Raw genomic sequence first — 15,450 nt, 5'->3', positions numbered from 1 at the left:
CCTGTTTTTTCCTTCAAGATTGTGCACTGTGGGACTCCTGGGTCAGCAGTTGAATGTCTGCCTTTGGCTCAGGGTGTGACCCTGGGGTCTTGGGATCGAGTTCCACGTTGGACTCCCCGCAGGGAGCCTGCTTCTCCTTCTGCCTGTGTCTGTGCTTCTTTTTGTATCTCTCATGAATAAATAAATACAATCTTTAAAAAAAAAAAAAGATTTTGGGCAGCCCCAGTGGCTCAGTGGTTTAGTGCCGCCTTCAGCCCGGGCCTGATCCTGGGGTCCTGGGATCGAGTCCCACGTCGGGCTCCCTGCATGGAGCCTGCTTCTCCCTCTTTCTCTCTCTCTCTCTTTCTCTGTCTCTCATAAATAAATAAATAAAATCTTTAAAAAAAAAAGATTTGAGCACTGATTTGAGGCTTTTCTTCAGCCATCATTACTGCAATGTTCTGGTGGTGATTTCTGTTTCCCTCATTCCTTCTGGCATTATGAGTTGGAATTCCCCAAATGGGAAGAGCTGTCCCTTTGTCCTCTATTTATTTATCAAATACTTGTTTACATTGCTGTGGCTCCTCACTCAGTTCTCCTAGAGCGGGCTCTGGCACAGTGAGGGCTGGCCTTGCACGTTGCCCAGCCGTGGCTGGGGGCCCCCTGAGGCTGGCTGCCGCACCTGTGTTGTGCCCCCCTGACTTCCGAGCCCTCTGGGAGCTGCAGGCCCATCTTGTGGTTTCCCCTCTGCAGCCTGCATCCAGTTCTTCCCCCAGGGGCCTGGTGCCTTCTCACAGAGAACAGGGTCAGACACTGTGGACTGGGTGCTGGGTGTGCTCGTCGCTGACGGGGTGGCGCTGCTTCTCTGCCCCGCCGTGCACAGAGCCAGGCAACGTGTGAATGCTCACAACACACCACTGGGAAGCAGTGAGTGGCTAACAGGACCTGGTGAACCTGGGAGGCCTCACACTCGCAGGTGCTGGCAGGGCGGGGGCGGGGAGAGGCTGCCCGCATGCTCCCTGTGACGGGCGCGTCTCTCATCGACAGCCATGTCCGCGTTGTGGCGCCTGGAGTAAGCAGCCTTGGGACCCTGCGCTGCTCGTCAGTGTGCTGTGAACCTTGACTGCTCTAAAAGTTAAAAAAAAAAAAAACAAGTCTACAGCACAAAGTAAATGTTCGCCTATGCAAATCTTTAAAGAGCCAAGCAGGATGTGTGGGGAAGGCAAGTACGAGCATTAACAGATGAATCTATTGATAAACATGTGTTTACACACTCGTGTCTGTATGGTACGCATTCTACGTAACTTGTCCTGAATCTGTGCCGTTTTCCATTCCGTGGATGACGTACCTGCATATGGATCTACTGGATAACCACGTGGACAGATTCCCTGTGTGCCCTAGGTCTGATCACACAAATGCAGGAGACAACCTAGATGGTAGAAGGCTGTTAGCATCGGTAGAGGCATTTTAAAAATAAACTACAAAGCCGCTGTCAACGGTGAGCAGTCTGGGGTAGCTAGTAAGCGCGTGGCAACTCGGCCAGCGCCCCTGGGGACCCATGGTCACACCAACAGTGAACTGTCGCACCCTGCCTGGGGGACTTGGGAGGGCGGCCAGCCGGGCCCCACCAGCAGCTCAGGACACCGCGCAGCCTCCCGGAGGACAGCGTAGCCGCATGGTTGCGGCATCTCTGAAGCGTGTGCTCCTGTTGGTCCCCAGCCCCACTTTATGGTTTTGTACAGCAGGACGAGGAGTGTGCAAACACACAGGTGTTTATGGCAGGAGAAAATGGAAATATACTTAAATGTTCAGCCATGGAGAATTACTTCAAATTACATCTCTGTGGATTACTAAACAGTATGATTTAATGATGCAAAAATACACTGAAGATGTATTAAATTGTGCTTTAAACTGTGTGCTTTAAACTTTAGTTTTGCTTCTGAAGAAAATCTTTCAAAATTGTTTTGAAGTATGTGATCAAGGAGTCAGATTTAGCTCTGAGTGATCAGATCACTTTTTTTCTTAGTTCCAGTTTATTTTCATTGAGCATTTTTGCTCTCAAGAATGAATGAATTTGTTTTAGTAACAGTAGTTGTAATAAATTGGGTCTAGTAACTTGAAATCAGTGTTAGATCAAAGGTGAACAAATGTGAGCCGGGCACAGGGCAGGAGGAGACAGACCATGGTCCCACCAGGCTTCGGGGTGTCCAGGTGGAGACAGGGCAGGAGGGAGAGGGGAGGCTGAGGGGTGTCATGGGGCCCGCTCCCAGCCTGGTGCCCTTGGCCTGCTGGAAAGTCTCCTGGGCCTGGGCTTCAGGGTGTTTATGGCTGCAGGTGGGATCTGAGTGGCTGTGGTGGCTGCTGGGGCTTGGGGAAGAGTGAGGGGCCCGGAGGAGGGCAGGGTGTCATGACCCGGAATGGACTTAGATCTGTCTCTTGTCTGGGCAGGTCCGAGGTTGACCTATGCTCAGCGTTGCTGCTGGCAAGACTGGGCACCGTCTGCCTCGGCCCCCCACCCCGGGCAGTGTGTGGAGAGCCCCCCACCCCGGGCGGCTAAGGGTCCAGAGAACAGGAGTCTAGGGCCCCGTGCCCTGTTACGGAGAGGGCCTGCTAAGGGTGGGGAATGGTCCCTGGAGCCACCGCTGGAGCCCAGCTGGGCCGCGGGCCCGAGGAGAGCAGGGCCCACCGAGAACTGTGTCATCAGTATGACTTAGTGCCGTGGGCGCCTCCACACGGGCTCCAGAAGCCGTCCACAGGAGGGGGGCGCCCCCAGGGCCAGGCACGGGGTGGCACTTGGCGCTTCCCCAGGGCCTGGTGAGTCTCCCGCCCGCCCTCAGGCTGTGCTGTGTCCCTGACTCTGTGTTTCCTGACCCAGAGACCTCCTTCCATCTGAGTGGGCGTCGCGTGATCTGCCTCAGGAAAGGCCCAGGGCTCGGGGATGAAAGCGGTGATTCAGGAAACAGGAAGCCGTGAGTCTCCCCAAGCCAAGTGGCTCTCCAGGCCTCAGAGGCTTCTGGGCCCCCCACAGCTTGGCCCCTTCCTAAATTCCGAGCATGTATGTGGTTGTGGTGACTCACGTGCAGGCCCCATCTCGGCGCAGCGCCCGTTCCTGCGGGGCGGCCTCTCACAACACACCCCACCGTGCAGCTCTCGCGGGGGAGCCTTGCCCCCACCATTTGGTCACCTGGCTTCGAGGCCTGGATCCAGGACTCTGGGCCCAGCATCCATAAGTGACAATTCTCTTCCTTTTCCCCCCGATGGTGCCAAAGTCAGCAACTACGGTCAACCCCCACTGACGACGGCGAGGGGGGCTCTGCTGCGCCCACGTGGGCCCTGTGGTCTAGGAGCAGGACAGAACCCGCGATCCTGGAGACCGTGGCTGCCGTGTTCCGGGACCCCACGCCCCCTTGCCCCCTCAGGCCCTGCCATGCGGCCTGGCGTGCGCAGGATGAGCAGGCCTCTGTGGGTATGCATGGCTCCTCAGCCCCGCTTCGCCTCCAGTTCTCAGCCTCCTCGGGGAAGCTAATCACTCAGAGAGTGGATCTCCTACTTTGGGGGGAGGGGGGGAACCTTCTTTAGAGTCACACCTGGATAGTTTGGCTACACGCACCGTCCTCGCAGAGACTGTGGCTTTCTGAGCTCTGGGTGGTTCTTCTGGAAAATGCATGTTCATTCTGCTGGCTTTTTAAAAACTTTTGTGCATCCCTCTATAAAGTGTAACGGGGTTTCTTTACAAAGCTTTTAAATACCTTTTTAAAAGACTCCTTCCCATACTCACTGTAAGATTGGTTTCTAGAACAAATGGCAATTTAAGACGGTGCGTTTCACAGTTTGTTGGGATCTGTGAACATGCTGTCAGTGAGTTCCAGATGTCCCCACAGATGGGAGAGTCCCTCGCTTATTTTTCTTTGACTTCTGATTATGAATACTTTGGGGCACCCACAGCCTCAGAGCGCCCCCGTTAACGGGCACTGCCTCCCCTGCTACGGTGCTGGGCCAGGTGCCCCAGGCCCGGCTGCTCCAGCTGGGGCCCCGAGACGGGGCTTTCTCAGCAGCGCCACCGCTGTACGGCCGGCCCGGCTGAGCCATCGGCGGGATCCTATCAGCCGCTTAGCCTGCGTTCCCATGGTGCCGGCCACCTCAGAAGTCTGCGCGTGTCTACAGCTGCTGTGTCCCCACGGGGACCCCGGACACGCTTGATGGATGCAGTCCTGTAGCCTCTTAAGGACCCCCCCCCCATGTCCCCAGACGGGGTTTTGTGGCAGGGCAGGGAGCACGGCTGCCCTGCACAGAGCTCGCGGCCTGCTGCCCGCTGCCCCCTGCCCGCCGCTAGAGGGGACGCGTCAGGGAGCTGGGGCCTCTTGCTGCGGCTCGAAAGCACAGGCTGCCTTTCCTCTCTTCCTGCGGCGGCGGATTGCTGAGCCCTTACCAGCCCGACCGCCCGTTAGCCGACGGGCCGCGGTGGCCGGTTGCCATGGCGAGTGCCTGGACCTCCCCACCCCGCCTCTCCCGGGCCTGCCTGGCGCGCATGCTCTCGTGCTATCGCTCTCTTGGCATTTTTCTGGGATTTTTTTTTAAATCAAAGCAACTTTCATCAACTATTTGGTTGCTCGAAATCCAGCTTCTCTGGAAAACTCAAGATAGAACACTTTATCCTTTCCCTTGTCAACTTTCAGAAGAATCACCTGGTCCCCACGTACCCTATAGGGTTCCTTTTAATGTCATTTGCAGTTGCTGCCGGTGCCACTCGATAGTTAAGCTCATTTTCTGTAGATTTTTTTTTTTAACTTTCTGTGTAGGCAATCGTATTTTTTTCTATGTCAAGTCTTAGAATTTTTCTTATTTTTACAGTGGCTAAGAATAAGTGTTACATAGGACGTTTTAAATCATGTCATCGTGAAAAATTTCAAGCGTACCAAAAAAACTTAAAGGATTGTATAGTAAAAACCCATATATGGACCATGTAGCTTCTACAGTTTTTATTTTACTAGATCTTTTCCTTTATATAGTTAATCTCTTCATCTCTCTATGCGTCTATTGTTCCATCATATATTTTGACGCATTTTGAAGTTAATGTCACATATCCGTGAACTTCAGTATGCAGGTCATTAACTAGAGCTCAGTGCGTGCTCAGGTTTTTCTCCCTCGACAAGGAATCCATGCACAATGAGATGCTCCGGTCTTAAGTATAGAGTTTTAGAGTTTGACAAATGCATGCACCCGTGCAATCCAAATCCCCATCATTCCCATTTATGCAAAGGTAGGACTTTCATCTGCTCCGAGACTGAGCCTGGGTAGGAATTTATGGGACTTTGTGGCTCCACCAGGAGGGAAGTCCTGCTCAGTTGGCAGCTCTCTGCAGACAGCTGTGTCTTGTTTGTCCCATACTCGGGATCCTTGATTCCAGTGGCCCGTGCTGAAGGGCCATCGTGAACGGTGAACAACAGCTGGAGGACTCGGCAGGTCTGAAAAATGAAATCAAAATAAGTCAAATGAAAGCAGGTCTTCGGTGGTGACTATCGGGGAGACTTCTGTGCACTGAGGCTGCAGCATCTTCTGTAATGAGTGATGGGTCTTTCCACCTCTCTGTTGTTAGTAACGTAAGGCACAGACGTCACGTTCTTACCACTTTATGTCCAAAAGAAAATGGCTTGTGTTCCCGGCTCCTTTGCAGCACAGCCTGTGCTGGCGAGCCACCTTCCGCCCTTGTGATGCTCCTGCTGGTGGGGGTCAGTGCTTCTTCCTTTCACACCTGTGCTGGAACTGCCGGTGCTTGATCTCCTCAGATCTTTGTGTCAACATCCTCTCTGAAAGCTTACGGACTCTTGGTTCTGTTTGATCTCAGACCAGATCGTTGCATGAGGTGGAAGACTCTGCGTTGGGTTCTCTGCTTCCCACCTCCGTCGTTTCTGACAAGAAGTCAGCTCTCATTCGTCCTCTCATTTCTCCAAATGTCAGGCTGCCTTTTTCTCTGACTGCTTGGGAGGTTTTGTCCTTGGATTATCACAGTTTGTAGTGGGCTTCTTTGTGGCCTTTTTTGGATACTATCTTATGATTCTCTAAGGTTCTTGAACTTGTAACATGTCTTTTACCAAGTCTGATCATTTTTGCCAATATATTTTAGGGTTTTTTTTTTTCTGCCCATTTCTCTCCTCCTAAGATTCCAGTTACATGTATGTAGGACTTTTTGATGATGCCCCACCAGTTCCTGAGAGTCTGTTCTTTTGTTATTCAGTCTTTTAAAAAAAAAATTAGTAGGGGCACCTGGGTTTCTAGGGATGCCTGCGGGGCTCAGTCAGTTAAGTGTCCCACTGTTGCTTCCTGCTCAGGTCATGATCTCAGGGCCTGGGATCTAGCATCAGGCTGTGGGCTCAGCGTGGAGTCAGCTTGAGATTTTCTCTGCCCCCTCGCCCCCACCCACTCATATGTGCTCTCTTCCTACAATAAATAAATCTTTTTAAAAAATCGTTATTGAAAAAAAATCTGTTATTCATATTGAATAACTTCAGTTGAGCTATTTTCAGGTTCACCACCTTTTTGTTCTCTGTCCTCCCAACTGCTATTACATTAATCTAGTAAAATTTTAATTTCAGGTATTTTCCTTTCCAATTCTAGAATTTGCTTGGTTCTTTTTTTATGCTTCTGTTTCTCTGCCCAGTTTCCCTATCTCTTTATGCCTTATGGGCATGTTTTCCTTTGTATCCTTGAACACACTTACATGGAGCCTCACTGTGTGCTCGTGGAGCTTGCATTCTGGGCGCAGCGTGAACAGAGAAGGGGAACAGAGAAGGGGAAGAAGCGAGATATGCTGTCTGTGGCGTGGCGAGTGTGCTGTTCGGTACGTTAGGCTGGGATGGGCTCGGGCCCACCTGTAAATGTTACGTCCTGGGAGGGCCTCCCTGAGAAGGTGGTGTGTGAGCACTGGGTACAGAGACCCAAGACAGGAGGCCTGGGGTGCGGTGGAGGCGGAGGTAAGGCAGCCAGCGGATGCCAGGTAGCTCGGCCCTCCCTGCGGGCCTCTGTGGGCCTCTCGGGTGTTTTCCTGTGATGACACACATCGGAAACCAATGTGAGCTGAAACCCTCCCTCCACTGCACACTGATCCTTCCTAACAACAAAGCATTTCTGGAAACATGCCCTGCGGGCATCGAGGCATGTGCTGCCTGGGGCTGGCCCTCCCATCGGCAAAGCACCGCCCTAGGCTTCTTCAGGCACCACTGCTGAGTGGTGCCGGCTGCCACCGTGCCCACTGGGTCCCTATTCTGGGACCGACACCTGTCCCCATGCAGAGAACATGCTGCCCACAGTCAGGTCTCTGTGGTGGGGAGGCTGTGCCTCAGTGGCCATCCTGGCTTCTAGACTCAGGAGTGCCCGTCACCCCACCAGAGGGCCAGAAACCATTCCCTTTCCAAGGGGTGTGAAGCTGGTCCTGACGTGTGTGGGAAAGGCAGGAGGAAGCCTGGTGTGCCCCCCGCAGCGACCCCCCAGTGGAGACCATGTCTGTGTGGGGTGAGGCTGCAGGGCCGCCCTGACCTCTGACCTGGGCGCGTGCCCTCCTACTTTTCAGATGAGCCGAACCTCCCCATTGTTTCTGATGAGCGTGTGTGTCAAACTGGACGTGCGAGCCTTGCGCATCAGCCAGGCCCTGTGCTCCTTCAGGTGACAAGGCGGTGCCCGTCAGCAGCATCAGGGAGGCCCAGAAACCGTGTTCACTGAGCACGTGGAAGACCCAGGACAGTAGAAAGTGACCCAGGTCGTTCTCCAGAACCGGTGGGAGGAGGGGGCCCTGCTGCGTGTGCACACAGGCAGGAGCTCAGCTGCGGTGCTGGCGGGAGGCCCTCCACGCAGGGCCCAGGCCCACACGGGTGCTCTGAGCAAATGTGCCGCCCGGGGTTGACGGGAGCAGAGTCCACAGCTACCCCACGCGCCTGAGCCAGCACTCCTGGCTCCCTGCGGCCAGGGGGCCCTCCAGGACACCCCTGTTGTCAGCCGCAGAGCAGCACTGACCGGCACGTCTTCAGGATTCCAGCAAGTTACTGCGAGACAAGCTTCGGTTAATTTTCATGCACAGGAAACAAAAGCCAAAGAAATGGTAATTATCGTGCCCTTCAGCCTGATATATGTTAAATACTTGGAATATATTAATCCTAAGAAATCTCTGTTGCTAGATCTAATTTCCGTCGACAGGAAGCATTTTCCTCTTTATCCAGAACCAGTAAAGCTAGCTGAGGTCATTACCGTGAGTTTTGGTTTTGGGGCTAGCTGGTGACACCTGCATAGATCTGAGCAGCAGGGGACACCTGGGGCTAGGAAGTCTGGTTGCCGTGGTAACTGAGTGTTAGCACCGTGACAAGTGCAGTGGACGGAGGGTTGCTGTGTGGGCGTGCGGGTTACACAGGTCACTTCCTGCTCCCTGCAGCGCCCAAGGACATCCTGACAGCACAGAGTAGCAGTCCTCTAAACGATTCATAATTGGGAGCGTGCAGTTTAAAATGATTTAAGGTGTGAAGCTTTTAACCAACTCTTTCAAAAGTATCTATTTGCCAGAAAATTCACTGCTGTTCACGCAGTGATCAGACTTAAGTCCTACATGTGAAAGGTGGCATCCCTGGTTTGCCTCTCCTTTCAGAGATTAGGCTTCGTCTCGTGGACGAGAGCGCCACAGGTGCACGTCCTCCTGCCCAGTCCAGGCTGGCTGCGGAGGGTTCTTGGGCGGGTCCAGCTCCACGCAGGCCCTGGGGGCCAGGGCTGGGAGGGCAGGAGTGTGGCCCCATCTCTGGGGAGAGGCTGGCATCAGTACCACCCGTTCCCGAGGAGAAAGGACTGTCCCCATCTGTCCCGAGGGCAAGGTCAGCTCTGCCAGCCCCTGAGACAGCCAGAGGGCTTGCGTGGGCCGGGCCCCCCAAACAGGCCCACTGTACCTGCTGGCATGGTGGGCGGCACAGGGGGGCACGGGGCGGGGTGAGAGGCGTTGGCACCTGTGAGGGGCACGGTCACCCCAGAACTGTGTCTGGTGCACTCATCCTCACGGCACGAAAAGGGCCCCTGGTGCCATGTCAGCAACTGTGCAAAACAAACTGCCAGGCTGCGTCGTGGCTTCCCATCCGGCACAGGACCCGGGAGGATGAAGAAAGCGACTTTGAAGAGCTCCGCGCGCTCTCCAGTTGCCGTTGGGAGCCCCAGGCGGCCGCGGGTGGGGCCGCCCCACACAGGAGTGACAGCCCGTCAGAGGGGAGGCATCTTTCTCCTTTTTCCTGGTTTCTAACCTGAAGCTAATGGGTTTCCTGCTCCTCATGTGGATGGTGGCTGTCACTCTTGAAGGATCCATAGGTGCCACGCTTCATCATTCTAAGTAGCAGTAATGATGTGCAGGAAGGTGATGAGCCCTCGGTTGGCACGGTCTCTCCAGAGCGGCCGTCTGCGCGGCTTCCACCTCCAAAGCGTTGTCTTAGGTGATGTTTTTCTCCTGGGTCAGAAGCGGCCTCCTTTGTGGACCGTGATCCAAGGAGCCTCCGCAGAGGCCTGGCGTAGGCCTCCCGTCTGAGCCACCCCGTCCCGGGAAGACAGACCACAGAGGGGCAGCCAGGGCCCCCCACCCCGCGCTGCTCTCAAGGTGCCATGACCTTGGGCCACGTGCCCCAGGCCCAGCTCAGGCCTCTTGGTGCATTTTCTGGATGTTTAACAGACGAGCGTCTACACTGTCCGTGTGTCTCTAAGTAGAATAAAAACGTAAGCACCACTTCTATGTTCGCTTTATTTAGGGAGCAGGTGCCCCGAGCTGAGCCAGGGGCCAAGTGGGGCCAGGAGACCGAGGTCCACCCTCAGCATGTTTATGGGGTTTCCTCAGACTCACCCGCGGCCATCCTGGCAGACATGGCCGTGCGGCTTCCAAGGCTGGCTCAGGAGGGCACGGCCGGAGAGCACCCCCTCACCTCAGGATCCGTCCCCAGATGGTGGGGCTCTGGGCTGTGGCCGCTCACGGACACGGAGGGTGTGGGCAGCGGTGGCCGGCGCTGGGCTCTGGTCAGCACGGCGACAGGTTCGCGGTCCTGTGGGCAGGGGCGGGTGGCCGCCCTGCATGCAGTGACCAGGCCGCTCCTCGAAGGGCAGACGTAGCTCGGGTGCTGCCCTGCTGCTGCCTGACGGGCACACCGGCTGTCACGGTCCAAGTGTGTCCCCAACGCAGCCTGTTCAGCACTTGTCCACATTATTGGAAATTAGCCGTAGCCACAGAAGTGACCGTTCCAGAAACCGGCAGCTGCATGGCGTCGGGCGTGGCGGCTTCCTAATGGGTGTTCGCTAACCATCCACCCCAAGGCCACCGGCAGGATGGGGTGGAGCCTTCTGGGGCCACCATGGAAATGACATTTTTTTTTTTTTTATAAATTTTTATTTATTTATGATAGTCACACAGAGAGAGAGAGAGAGAGAGGCAGAGACACAGGCAGAGGGAGAAGCAGGCTCCATGCACCGGGAGCCCGATGTGGGATTCGATCCCGGGTCTCCAGGATCACGCCCCGGGCCAAAGGCAGGCGCCAAACCGCTGCGCCACCCGGGGATCCCTGGAAATGACATTTTTTTTAAAAAGATTTTTATTTATTTGAGAGAGAAAGAGAGTGAGGGGAAGAGCCAAGTGAGAATCTCAGACGCCGCACTGAGCGTGGAGCCTGACATGGTGAGATCACGACCTGAGCCAAAGCCAAGAGCCGGACACTGCACTGGCGGAGCCACCAGCGCCCCCAAAGCTGTAAGCAGGGTCTGCACGGCTGTGAAGGAGCCAGCCTGCTGCCTCCCCTCCGGAAAAGGACCTGAGGACGGGCTGACAGGCACAGGCACCTCACGGCGGGACTCAGGACGTGGGGCCCAGTGGGACGTGGCGACTGCGTTGGGGTCAGACTTGCAGCTGGAGCCCGACCTGGGAGCCCCGCGCCCACCGTGTGCTATGGGCAGCAGGCGGGTAGCACGCCGGGCATCTGCCTTCCGGGGTCACGGCCGTCAGACTCGACGCCATGCAGGCGGGGCACACCGCGGCAGCGGGTTGTGCGGGTGGCCCTTTCCCCTCCACGGCCGCGGCCGGCGAGGAGGCGGTTCCTGCCACATGCGGGGGGGAGGTGACCATGTCCCAGCACACGTAAGTCCCCAAGGTGGCAGTGTGTCCCCTGCCCACCCCGTCACCTGCTCGCTGGCACTTCGGTGGTCTCTGGGCTCTGCCATTCGCACATCACTTTGATTGGTGTCACTCAAACAGCGTTATTAAAATTCTGCTCGTCACATCTGTGCAAAGTGATGTGGCAATTAGAGAAGGCGGGCCTGCGCTCTGGGGAACGCTCTGCATCCACGTGAGCGTCTCAGAGTCCACGAGGGGTTTCCAGGAAGCACAGGCAGGGCCAGCCTGCACTGGGGGGCTCAGGGTGCCCGCAGTCTTCCCGTCGACCGCCCCCCTGGCCACGCCCGGTGGCTCACTTGTGCTGGGCTCCATTTCCTCCCCACACGGGAGGGCCCGGGGCAGGCAGCAAGGACGGGGACGCCCTCCCACCGCCCAAGCAGCCACCCCTGGGCGTGCCACCCTTGGCGCTGCCTTCGGATCCCGTGGCCGCCCCACATCCTGAGGTCACGTGTATTTTAAACCGACCCCAAGTGAAAGGAGTTACCCTCAAGATAAAAGTAGAGAAAGTGTCCTGTAAGAACAAAGCCTGTTTACCCCGGGTTGAGCCCAGAGGGGAGTGTGCAGCTGTGGAGCAAAGGCCACTGTCAGCATGGGCGCGAGGACAGCCTCCACCCAATGTCCGCAGCCGGTCTGCGTCCGGAACCTCGTGAAACAGACTCACGGCTAATGCTTCCTGCATTTTTCCTTCTTGGGGTTCTGACCAAAGCTGGGGTTCCCAGCTCTGGTTCGGGCAGGTAGTCCAGGGGGCCGGGCTGCGCCCACGTGGGCGTCCCACACACCGTGTCCCCACAGAGGGTGGCCCCGGGGCCCCGGGCCCGGCCTTGCCCGAGCAGTCTGCCCCACGGTGCTCCCCTCGACCGACCTGGCGGTACCCTGGGTCCTGCTTCCCCACCTCACATCCCCTCCCTGGGAGCTCCCTCCCCTGGGAGCCCCCCTCCCCAGTGCTGTCCAAGCTGGTTTCTGAGGCTGGACTCCTCTGGGCAGAGGCATGCTGCACGCCAGTGGCCCCGGCGTCCCCAGCACAGGTGCGCGTGGCTGCGGCGAGCCCTCAGAGATGCCTCACTGCAAGCCGACCCCTCCCAGGGAGGGGCTGGAACCGGGACTTCAGAAAGCCACAGAGCCCAGGAGTAAATGCGCTCCCCCATTTTCCTGATGAAAATGCCAGACTACAGGAAGTATCAAATAGGGGCACGGCGAGAACCCCTAAACCCACACCAAGGCTGCACGGGGCGTCCACTCCATGGGTTTGGCCGCGTCCCTCGTCCTCACCTTTACCACGTCTCAGAGCAAGTGCAGACCTCCAGAGCCGTCTGTCCAGCCCTAAAATCTTGGGTTCAGAACTCATTTAGGTTTATCTGTAAATCCCAAGCAGTGAAACGCACAGACCTTCCTTCAGGTGCCTGATGAGGTGTCACCCCGGCGTCCCTGGTGGCCAGGTTCCCCTTTCTTTCTCCTCTATCAGTTTTGCTCATTCTAGAACCTGCTGTGAATAGAACCATAGCACGTGGGCCCTTGTCTAAGCATCTTTCGTGTTGCATAGTTTCTGAGCAGAAGGAGATTAAAGGGAACGTGTGCAGCTCACACAACGACGTGCGGCTTCCTCCTAAAGGCTGAGACCTGCTTCAGGTCCCAACGCAGGGAGCGTGAGAACACGGAGCCCCCGGCCCACTGTGTGTGCCCCAACGCCTACAGGCCCTGCTGTGGAGCCTGGGCCCCCCTGCCCTCGCACCGGGCAGATGGGGGCAGAGTCGCTGTGTGTTCAGACCCTCGCGTGAGGTCATGGGGCCAGTTGAGCCCCTCAGGGAAGGACGCAGTGAGCGGGAAAGGCTTCCCAGGCCTGCGGGCTGCGGGTGCTGAGTCCGGGTCCCCTCCCGCGGAGGGCCAGCTGGGGTGCCGCGCTCGTCCTGCCATGCCCACTGCCAGACGCCCTGGCTGGAGGCCGGGATGGCCTGGGGCCAGAGGATGCATCCCGGGTTAGGGGCCACGGAGGTAGACCACGTTGGGTGGGGCCACGTCCCTGGGGAACGTGTGTTGATGCTGACCCAGCCTGTGCTTTCGCTGTCATCCCTGCAGGATGGGAGTCCCAGCTTCTGGAAACAGGATTCCTGGGGATCTTCCTCTGCCCTCTCTGGACTCTGTCTCGATTGCCCAGGGGGACCCCCCCGTCCCGGATCGTTCTGTGGGGCTTCCGGTGGCTGATTTTCAGAATCATGCTTGGAGCAGTAAGTAGAACTTTTATTTGCTGTGTTTCAGGGAAACACTGCCTGGGTGGCGGGGCCCCTTCCGCTGTTCCCGTGTTCCCTGTGTTCAAGCACCTGAAACACCACGGCCCCCCGCCCTTTCTGTGGAATGGGTCACAACTCACAGGAGGAGTCTCTGGGCAGCTGCACCTTTGTCCCCTGCCCTCCTGGAGTTTCTGGAGTGCCTGAAACGCTGGGCCCGTGGATTGGCCACTAAGATGTGCCAGTCGGGGCTTTGATCATGCCCCCACCTACCGATCGGGTTAGGCCCCTCGGTGGAGGCTAAGTGACAGCGACCAACGCTATGGGAGGCTGTTCGGCCCGGCCTGTCGCGGTCCCGTGTGTGCCGTGGGACAGGTGTTGGTGTGGTTCTGCGCTCGCCGCCTTGGCTCTCCCGCGTTAGGTGTGCAGCGGGCTTCTGACGGAAGGGCGCACGGCCCCGGGCCCACCCCAGGGACGCCACGGCCTCAGCGGGGTCTCCTGAACGCCAGCCTGTGGGCGGCCCCATCTCTCCCATGTGGCTGGTCCGTGGCGTACGCACTTCCCACCAGCTGTTCTCTCTGTTCGCGCCTGCCCTGGGCCCCGGACCCCGGCATCCCTGGGCCCTTGCAGGTGCACAGGTGCTTCCGCCTCCGCCTCCACCTCCGGGCTTCGTCAAGTTCTTCAGAAACTCTCTGAACCTTTAAATCCAGAGTGACCTGCTTCCTTCTGGCCCCCAACTAATGAGGTGCAGGACTTGGCAAATGGCGTCACTTCCTCTTGCGTCCTTCCGTCGTTGTCCTGGACGCCCTGTCACGTGGGTACCGAGGTACCCGTCTGCTGCAGCCCCCGGGCAGAGCCAGCACAGGTCACGAGAGCCAGCAGCTCCGTCCCCTCAGCGCAGACGCCCGTAGCCCGCAGGAGGCCCCTGTCCCTGCCGGCGGCCCCATGTGGCCCTGTCGGACTCAGGCAGCCTGGCCAAATCTCCGGGAGGCCACCTCCACCCCCCCCCCCCCCCGCGCTGTGTAACTGGTGTTTCATGGTGGGCTCCCATGGACCCCTGGGGCTTCCCTGATGCCCCCACACCCCGTATCTGTGTGGCCAGCCTGTCATTGCCCTGTTGCCCCCAAATCCTGAGGGTCCGTGAGAGACGGGCTTCCCGGGGGTGCGGACCGCTCCAGCTCCTTAGTCACAAGCCTGCACTTCACGTGCCGCCCAGACGCTGCAGCAGCTTCATCCTACGCAGGGAGGCCGCAGGTGCCCGGGAGTGCAGGGGACACGGGGGCCGGGCTGCAGGTGAGGGAGCCCAGGAGCACACGCTTGGCCCTGGCATGGCGGGCACAGTGCCCAAGTGGGGACAGGTGTGTGTGGCCGCGGGGCTCAGACCCCCCACGCGGCGCGGTCCCGGGCTCCCTGCCACACAGGCACAGAGGCGGGAGTCCTGAGGCTCACAGCCCTTCCCTGGCGACACTGACGTCACTGTGTGGTCACGACACACGGTATCAGGCTGTGGCTCTGTGTCCACCTAGTGCTTCACTTTGGATTTTCTCCTCAGCTTCTTTTAAAAATCATAACATGTGCAGCGTCTCCGCTCCCCCCGGGGACCAGCCTGGGACGGCAGGTTCGGGGTGCGAGTGGAAAGGCACGGGCCCCACTAAGCATGGCCAGGGCGGGGGGCGCAGCCGTTGGGCTGCCGTGTGCCAGCCTGGTGATGCGGGGGGGAGCGGCGCCCACGGTGCCTGACAGCGCCCTGGAGCACCGTTCACGGCGTTTTGATTGACTGTTCACAGCAGCTGGATGAAAATTGTCAGATGCGCTAAAAGGGGTAATTACTGGATCCCGTGTGCGTGCCGGGTGTTACTCATCCTCCTCCGCGGGCAGGTGGAGACCCGGCGGGCCTGTGAGGCGGGGCGCCGTTGCCGGGCCTTGTGCGCCCAGAGGACCCTGGAGGCCTGCGGGGAGAGCTGCCCACCGCACCTTTGTCACCTGCAGCCGGGGCACACACCCAGAGGCTGGGGGCTCCTTGAGCCCGGGCCCAGGGAGTCGCAGAGCTGTGCGTACCCGGCCTCTGGCCCTGGAGCACCC

At 57.9% G+C, this 15,450-nt stretch overlaps 1 protein-coding gene across 3 annotated transcripts in view; it reads left to right on the top strand.

Annotated features, from left to right (window-relative positions):
* LMF1 (lipase maturation factor 1) overlaps positions 1-15,450 on the top strand; it is an 88,660-nt gene that overhangs the window by 35,559 nt on the left and 37,651 nt on the right. For 2 of the 3 annotated variants that reach the window (XM_072835165.1, XM_072835162.1), the window contains exon 4: positions 13,220-13,368. In XM_072835165.1, coding sequence (XP_072691266.1) covers positions 13,220-13,368 — 149 coding nt within the window. Of the gene's footprint in view, positions 1-7,551; positions 8,072-13,219; positions 13,369-15,450 lie in introns of those variants that run through there. The other variant, XM_072835164.1, reaches the window with a different exon arrangement.

The sequence above is a fragment of the Canis lupus genome, chromosome 8, assembly GCF_048164855.1.
Source record: "Canis lupus baileyi chromosome 8, mCanLup2.hap1, whole genome shotgun sequence".
NCBI classification, from domain to species: domain Eukaryota; kingdom Metazoa; phylum Chordata; class Mammalia; order Carnivora; family Canidae; genus Canis; species Canis lupus.
The sequence above is the reverse complement of the archived record's forward strand: the minus strand, read 5'-3'. Positions and strand labels throughout refer to the sequence as shown.